This window comes from Aegilops tauschii, chromosome 4 (assembly GCF_002575655.3).
Source record: "Aegilops tauschii subsp. strangulata cultivar AL8/78 chromosome 4, Aet v6.0, whole genome shotgun sequence".
Classification (NCBI taxonomy): Eukaryota; Viridiplantae; Streptophyta; class Magnoliopsida; order Poales; family Poaceae; genus Aegilops; species Aegilops tauschii.
The window spans coordinates 344832505-344841320 of record NC_053038.3 but is presented as its reverse complement, the minus strand read 5'-3'; the positions used below and the strand labels follow the sequence as shown (position 1 = coordinate 344841320).

Genomic DNA, 8816 nt, shown 5'->3' with positions numbered 1-8816 from the left:
AATTCACTCAAATGAACTGTTTTAAATTAGGCAACACAACAGAAACGGTCGGCCAGATCAAGGTGTGTGCGATAGATGGCATACAGTTCAGTCGGATGAACTGTTTGCAATCATCCAAGACAACAAAAATAGTTTAACCTAACAAGATGTGTGTGATACGTGGCAAAAATGTCCGTAATAAAAAATGTGTGCGACGATCGATAATAACATAGAAAATTGGTGCTAATATGTCATGTGTGTTGTGGGCAAACGCTTGCTGGTATACAATTGTCAGCGGTTGGTGAAATCATCACCGGCGGGTTCCCTAGTTTGGTCCGTGTGTGTTGTGATTTGCTCCTTCTACAGAATAACAACATATATACTTATAAGGACATGATTGCATAACCAAGTTAAACATCCAATTACATAGGTGGGTAGTACACACATGAGATTTGCACACACCAAAGTAAACAATTACATGCATAACTAACTAGGATAAAATGATCATTTAATCATCTTCTTGTGACGCTTGCCTCCACTTCTTTGCTGGTGGCTCGATCCCTCGTCGATTATGGGAAGGAGGCACTCCCTCATGTTAACGATCCGCATGTGCATCTCGTAGCATGTGTACACATTCTTGGCCGCGAACTTGAGGTGAGCTTCATCTAGTCTCCACATCCAGGCCTTGTGCCAGGATGCGGGATTTTTCTTGGCATCCTTCTTCATATTTTTGTAGTAGGGGTCGATGATGGCCGAGGTGAGTTCAACTAGGGAGTCCTTCTTCGTGCTGCCCCAGACACTGTAGTGGCCACGGATTTCGACAAGCTTCTAGCATGCCAATCCAAAACCTCGAGCGCTTTTACATTGTTGGTGGTTTCCACCGTAGCGAACTTGTCGTTGGGGCTGTTGAGAAAACTGGCAAAATGATCGCAAGGCTTTGTGGCCAGGCAGTAGTGGTAGATGAGGACGTGGTAGCGCACACACAACCGGGCGACATCAACCTTCTGATCTATCCCGGGATGACCGCCTACGTACTGGAGGTCGATGCTGACCACTTTGTACTTGTCCCGAGCAAGCAAGTGCTCCTCGGTGTTGATGTAGTCCTCCACCACGCACGGGTCGATGGTGTACACCACCGAGAGATCCTTCTCCATCACGTGGGTCTCCACTTGATGCATGTCGAACTCCATTGGAGCCCCGCTAGATATCCTCTTTGTCTGTGTCGTCGCGAGTGTGCTTGTTGTATTATGGGGCATGATCGAATGGTTGAAGATACTAAGGTTATAATGGTTGCAGGAATTAATGGGGAAGCTAGACGGCCTGGAATATCGGCAAGCCCGGATGGCAGTTTTTGCAACGCGTAACTCCATTGTGCTGCACGTAACTGCATCATGGCGACATGCGCGGCGTAAGCGCTTGCATATGGGGCCCCCAACATGATCGTGCGCCGGCCCCAACCGCTGGTAGAGCGCGCGCGGAGGACGTGAGAGCAAAGCGCGCGGAGGGATGCGAGCAGAGCGCTCCGTGGCTGCCTCAATGGCGAGCAAGCATATGCATATATCAGTTGAACACCAAGGGAAAACTCGTCCACAAGCCGAGCACGTGGAGGGACACGAGCAGACCACGCCGAGGGAAGTGAGCAGAAGCCGGCATGGTGAGGTGAACGCGGGGAATGGACAAGGGTGCGTCGGCTAATTGTGTGGGAAGACCGATATAACACAAACATTTCCTGCTAAGAAGTTGTGTGTGTTCTAGGAAAACGAGGCTTGCTGGTAAATAATTGTCTGCCATTCTTGAAATCATCATCTACCTGTTCCTTAGTTTGATCCTTGCCATGATTTGCTCAGTCTGTACAACATCTACGCTCTCTGTGTACAGAACAATATTCTTTACTATGAATAGTGTGCTTTGTTGGGCACGCGAGTATATGGATCACACCAGTGGGCGAGCAATGTGCCCGCACGCATTGTGCTAGCTCGTGGTTCCTTCTATGCTAAGTTTCCATTAATTGTTGGTGTATTATGGACACGCCACCGTTTCCTGCCACTTCCTCATCGATTTCCCATAGCCACCCAGCGATGTTGCACATAAACCTAGGCAGTGCGCAGCACACCGAGGTAACAAGGATAGCCTATAGCCCCCCTACCTTTTTCAAGCATGCCAACACTACAAAAAAAAGACACATCTGTGACATTTTGGGCCGAACGAATTTTTTTCTGTCATGCTTATAACACTTCTATGACGATAATTGTGACAAAACCCGGTATCATCATAGATGTGGTGGGCTCATACTTCTATGACAAAAAATCATGACAGAAAATGGGCTTTTCGTCTTGGGCGGGCCGGAGACGCAGCTGCATGACATTGTTTGGGCCATCCATGACGGAAAAAACCATGGAGAAGCGAGGGCGAGGAAAATCGGGGAGTTCCCAGTTACGGTGGGTGGTCGGGGGACGAGCGATGCACGTTTCTCTCATACACGTATGCGCGTGGGTGCGAGGCGTTGGGCTCTAACTGAACCCAAGCGAGGTGTTCGCCCAACTGAACCCGAGCGATTGCACTGCAGGCTGCGCATTACTGTACCCGAGCGATCGATCGATGGCTGTTAACTGAACCTGATCGAGCAATTCCTTCGCTACTGCTGCTAACTGAAGTCGATCGATGCTGCCTGTAGATGAACAGTGAGCGTTGTTGGGGGGTTGGATGAACAGGACCCCGTGGTGTTGCCGCTGGATGAATAGGACCCCGATCGATCGAGCCGGTTGGGGGTGGATGAATAGGACCCCGTGGAGGGCTGGATGAACATGACACCGTGGAGAGAAGGTTGAACAGTAGCCGGTGAAGGGCTGGTTGAACAGTAGCCGGTGGAGGGTTGGATGAACAGTCGCCCGTGGAGGGGTGGTTGAATAGGACCCCGTGGAGAGGGCTGGTTGAACAGTAGCCGGTGGAGGAGCGCGCGGTGGAGGCTGGATGAACAGGAGCCCGTGGATGAACAGTCGCAGGTGGAGGCTAGAGGGAGGTCGACGGTGGATGAACACTAGCCCGTGGAGGCTGGAGGAGGTCGACGGTGGAGATGAATAGTATCTCATGGAGTCCCGTTTTGCGGTACGCGACACTCCTCCTGATGAACAGGACCCCCGTTTCGACCGTAGAGCTCCAACACAAGTCCGTTTCCTCCGTTTTGCGGTATGCCACACCCCTCCCGATCAACAGGACCCCTTTCGACCGTAGGAGGTCCGTTTCCTCTGTTTTGCAGTACGCCAGACCCCTCCCGATGAACAGGAGCCCGTTTTGATCGTGGCTGGTCGAACACAAGGCTGTTTTCCTCCGTTCTGCGGTACACTAGGCCTCATTTCCATCGGCTATTCCGTCCAAGCCGGTTGGCTCCCAATGAACAGCACACGTTCCGTTGCCTCCCGATGAACACGACGCGTTCCGTTGCCTCCCCATGAACACGACGACGACGCAATTTCTCCGTTCCGACCCAGTCATGTACACGAGCCCTGGCCGTCCGTATGCGCGAGTAGGCGATGGAGACCCCACCCGTATGTACGTACGTGGCCGTATTTACTTTCTTGCACCCTGGCCGCTGTACGTACGTGTACTTGCTACGTGTGCGTATCTACTACAACACGTGCCCTTCCTTACTCAGCCACGGTTCATCGCTGTAGCCTGCGGATAGACCGATCGTATGTACGTACATGTTCGCCACCAGGATGACAATGCTACGTACGCTTCGACCAGGTGGGTCCCGACTGTCAGGCATTTCCTTGCGTGCAAAGATGTAGCTGGTGGGTCCCAGCAGTCAGGGGGGCGAATCATTTTTTTTGCCTGTAATATGGATGCACTTCCTTGCGTGCGAAGATGTAGCTGGTGGGTCCCAGCAGTCAGGGGGAAATGTTTTTTCGTGAAATACGGTGGCCCGTCCAGTGGGTCCCTACTGTCAGGTGGAGGAATCATTGTTTTCCGCGTAATAAGGAGGCACTTCCTTGCTACGGCCGTGGACCCAGCTGTCAGCCTCTCCACGTACAGTACTCTTTTGATGGAAGTCGGTCGTTGACCACATTGACTATGTCGCTCCGAGAGCACCAAGGCGGTGGACGACGGCGACGCCTAGGAAGGGGACGACGCGGAGCCGGGGAAGATGCGGAAATGGATGCCCACGCGGAGAGGAGTACGAGGGTTCACTGGTTCGGCTACGGTGTCAGGCTGCCATTGCTGCAGGGCCTGGCCAGCGGTGGGAGTAGTAAGGGGCGGTGAGGCCTTCGCGACAGCACAGCCGGCCACAGGAGGCAGGAGCAGGCGGCACGACCGGCGCTGTTTTGGGCGGCTAGAGCAAGAAGACCAGAGGTTGAAGAAGCACTACGGCCATTGGATGGACATCGTACAGTCACTGGAGCTAGAATCGTTCATATTGACTAAGTTGACAAAGCCCTCCGTCCCCGCCAACTTAGTAGGCCCACAAGTCAGCCTCCCACTATGCTGGGTCCCAGCTAGCAAGGGGAGTATTCATTTCTTTGTGCGTAATAAGGAGGCACTTCCTTGCGTGCGAAGATATAGCTAGTGGGTCCTAGCTGTCAGCGGCGGGAATGTTTTTTTCGCGAAATACAGAGGCCCTTTCGGTGGGTCCTAGATGTCAGGTGGAGGAATCATTATTTTGCGCGTAATAAGGAGGCATTTCCTTGCGTTCAGCCGTGGACCCAACTGTCAGCTTCTCCACGTGGAATCCACTTCAGATGCATGTCAGTCGTTGACCATGTTGACCACGCCGCACCGAGAGCACCAGGGCGGTGGACGACGGCGAGGCCTAGGAAGGGAACGGCACGGAGCTAGGGAAGACTCGGTAGTTGTTCGCACGCGGAGGGGAGTACGAGGGTTTACTTGTTCGTTTGCCGTCGCCGGAGAATAACAATAGGTGTGGGTGAGTAGAGGGATGGCTTGGCCAGCGATGGGGCGGTGAGGCCTTCGCGGCAGCACAGCTGGCCACGGGAGGAGGGAGCAGGCAGTCCCACCGGTGCTTGTTTGAGCGGTTGGAGCAGGAAGAGGAGAGATTGAAGAAGCACGGCGGCCGTTGGATGGACATCCAACAGTCACCGCTTGTGCGTCAACCTTTTTTTACGAAAGCCTCAAATCTGTGTAAAAAATTATACAGCCCATCTGCCATTATTTCTAATAATTTACATCCCATTTGCTAATTCCTAAGGTTTTTTTTGGAGCCCATATTCTTTTTGTTAGCATTACAGCCCATATTGTGGCCACGGTTAAAAGATTATACGAATTTTTGCATATTTCGGTGCGGTCCGAATTGTTTTTAATCCCGAAATTTCGAGTCACATTCAAACTGATTTTAAAAATAAATGTCAATCAATATAAAATCCAACAAATTGTCCACGCATAAAAATCAATGCAATTTAAAATCTCGAAATGAAAAATAGAAATTTGAAACTAATTGCTGGTTTGATGTGTTTTAAAAATGTACAACCCATTTCTCATTGCTGATAGGCCATTTTCTCGGCCAGCTGAATGAAGCTCTCCTCGTCTTGAAAGATTTGGAGCCAAACAGGCCTGATAAAGCGACTTACTTGACAAATCACAAAAAACTGGGCTAGCCATTTTTAGAAAGAAAAAAACTACTGGGCTGTTCTGTGGTAAACATAAAAGAAAAGGCTATCTAGACAGGCCAGAGTGCCCCGCACAGCCCACTTGACACCCTGCTTCCGTCTCAAAAACAAATTATATAAATGCCACTCCAATTATGGCGATTCATAAAATTGCCACTGCAATTTCCAAACTTTGAAAAATGCCACTGTAATTTTTGCAAACTTTGAAAAACGCCACTGCAATTTTTTTGAACTTTAAAAAACGCCACTCCGGACTTCGAAAAATGCCACTGGAAATGGCATGAAATGGCATTTTTCATAATTTGGAAATTGCAGTGGCATTTCTCAGAATCACCAGATTTGGAGTGGCATTTATCAAATTAACCTAAAACAAAAATAACTGGGTGAGCTGCTGGGTCCCTGGTGTCAGCCGCTCGTTGTGCAATTCTCTCGTTTATTGACTACGTTGATAATGGCATGGGACCCAGATGTCAGAAATCCATTAGGAGGAGCCATTTTTTTATTGGCTTGAAATAAGGAGGCACTTGCTTGCGTAATGCCATGACCTTGGTGGGTCCCTGCTGTCATCCTCTCCACGTACAATCATCTCCTGATTGTGTATGCGTCAACCTGGTAGGCCCACAAGTCAGCCTCTAAACCCGTGGCGGACAAACACAACCCATTTAGAAAAAATAACAACCCATTCACTAGGTTCAAACAAAAATTTCAACATTCAGAGCAAAGTAATAGGTTTGATCCAGATATATAGTACTGAACTTCCACGTTGACAACCATCATAGCCAAGTTAACTATCTACTCCCACTAATACTCTAGTAGTGTACAAGTACTAACTTACTCTTAGCTAACTAGACGATGTCGGCCGCCATCTGCGGTACACGCTAAACGCCGGCACCGGCGTCCTCCACCTCGCCTCGAACTTGTCAGAGGTGCGATAGGGCGCGTTGCTCGCGCGCGTTGGCCCTTTCCATGCCGGCGTGGTCCACCGAAGCTTCGGCTTCTAAGCAGGAAACCCACTTGACGAGCTTGTAGTAAAATTTGGCGTCACGAACACGTGCGTGCCCGACAGCCTCCAGGGCTATTTGCCGGGCGCCGGCCTCCACGTAGTCGACCCAGTTGTGGGCGCTCTGCTCGTGACTAAGAGTGTCGGTGCGCTGCTGCTCCATGTCCCGCTGGCAGCGCAAATCGGGGATACGCTGCTCCTCCGCCAGGCGGTCGCGCTCCAACAACTCCTCATACTCTGCATTGGCATCTAAAGACAGAAAGAATGCCTCCTCCCTCCGTCTGCCTTCTGGTGAAAAACCGAACACTAGTTCCGGCGGTGACCGCCTCCGGCGTCGCCTATCGCGGACGGGCGGGGGCATGGCGGACGTGGCAAGAGCGAGGATAAGTGGCGAGTGACGTCGAGCCTGTGGGGGCTTATGAGGATAGGGCGAATTGGGTGATGGTGCCACCGGAGAAGGCCGGGAAACAATAATTATAGGCGGAAGGTAGGTGAACCAGCGTGTCGCGGGAAACGCGACGGTCATCGCGGTCATCAGAATTCAATGCACAAGCAGGCATGGCTTAGCACGCCAGCTTGCCGTGGAAAAGTACAAAAACTGAAATTATGACTGTGTCATTCCATCCCGTCAGTGGTGCGTCCCGTCCATGCTGGGTCGCACGCCGGCATGACGGACAAACGAGTGCACTCAAATCATCCAGATGAGGTACTCCCTCCTTGTCAAAAATAATTCCACCACTCATCATCTACCTTGGTTGGTGAGATTTTTGAATTAAGCCTTGTAAACCAGAAAGGAGGTACTACGTGCATGATCCGCTATTTATTCGTGTAGGATCGAGTGGGTCATTTTTTGAATTGAACCCTGCAAACCAGAAAGGAGGTAGTAGTACGTGCGTGATTTGCTATTTATCCATGTAGGATCGAGTAGGTCGGATAGTGTACGTGTAGGATCGAGTAGGTCGGATGGTGTATGTGTACGATTGCATTAGCCGATGAACGTTCGCTGGGAGATAAGGCTTAGGCGAACGTTTTTGCTGGCAGTTTCTTCAGATTCGCATGGCATTTTCTTTAGAGCAGCTTGTCAGTTTCTTCAGAGGTAGGCATTTTTATTCAAAAAACTGGCACTTCAGATCTTGCGTCGCAACTAAAACTGCTAGGAGCGCATTAGTAGGCTAGCTAGTGATCGCTCGGTAACTGTAAACACTGAGCAAACAAAAATAAGGAACTGATAGTCACTTCTAAACGCTGAGAACACAGAAATAAGGATCATGCTGTGCACAGCAGTAAGAGCTGATCCTTCGAAATGTTCACACGAGACTCACAGGCCTGGCATTGTAATATGTTCACATTAGTAGCCCAAATTCAAAACCAACTAGTACGATTCCCATACATAAGATCAACATGTTAATGCATCTCAATGATTCATAGATCATATACAAATATGTAGCTCCAAAAGCAAAGATCTAGAAAAAACATCTGTTCTTCCTACTAACATGGATGCTTCTCTTGGCCAACATTCAGTACAGAGTGAAAGACAAATTTGTTTGTGAAGTCTACAATTCCTCTTGCAAACGTAAGTGGTTTTACCAACAGCTAGAACCATGAGAATGAACCACACATGATGGAGGAACATCCACTGCAATATGATTTGGTCTTCTCTTGATCACACGGCGAGACTATTTTCGGAGTACAAACTTTAACTTAGGCAAAATGATGCCCATTGTATAATCAGAACAAAGCAATGAAGCACCTAGTCTTGGCCAATAAATAGTACATCACTACTTTTCTGCAGTCCATGAAGTGACTATCCAATCTTTCTGTGTCTATTTTCAAATGGCACTGCATGCAGTGACTATACTATTCTCTTGTGCAGTTCAAGCAAAATTGCGGTCACTGTGTTTGTTTGCCAAATAGCAACGGGCAGACATCTCCGTCTGCACAAATATCAAGCAGCTAGTAAACATATATCCCACCTTGTATTTTCAGTTTAAACACGTCTCTTCCGCTTAGCATCTGTCATGTTTTGCAATGGACAATTTGATACAGTCATGTTTTGCCCTGGACAATTTCATACTGAATTGATTTGCTGGTTCAGAGCAGAAATATAGCGCTATTTTTCATCAGGCCAAGGATATCCATGTTCGCAGTGATGGAAGAGGTGAAATAGATACAACCAAAATTGAGCATCCAATCATTGAATCATGTCCTGCACCTCC

At 49.4% G+C, this 8816-nt stretch overlaps 1 protein-coding gene across 1 annotated transcript; it reads right to left on the bottom strand.

The window, feature by feature from the left end:
• Positions 1-483: 483 nt before the first annotated feature.
• Positions 484-1169, bottom strand: LOC141021872 (uncharacterized). Its single transcript, XM_073497723.1, has 2 exons — positions 871-1169; positions 484-778 (listed from the first exon to the last, which is right to left on the bottom strand). Exons 1-2 carry the CDS (start codon positions 1167-1169, stop codon positions 484-486), a joined length of 594 nt encoding a protein of 197 aa, XP_073353824.1.
• Between the last annotated feature and the right edge of the window lie 7647 nt (positions 1170-8816).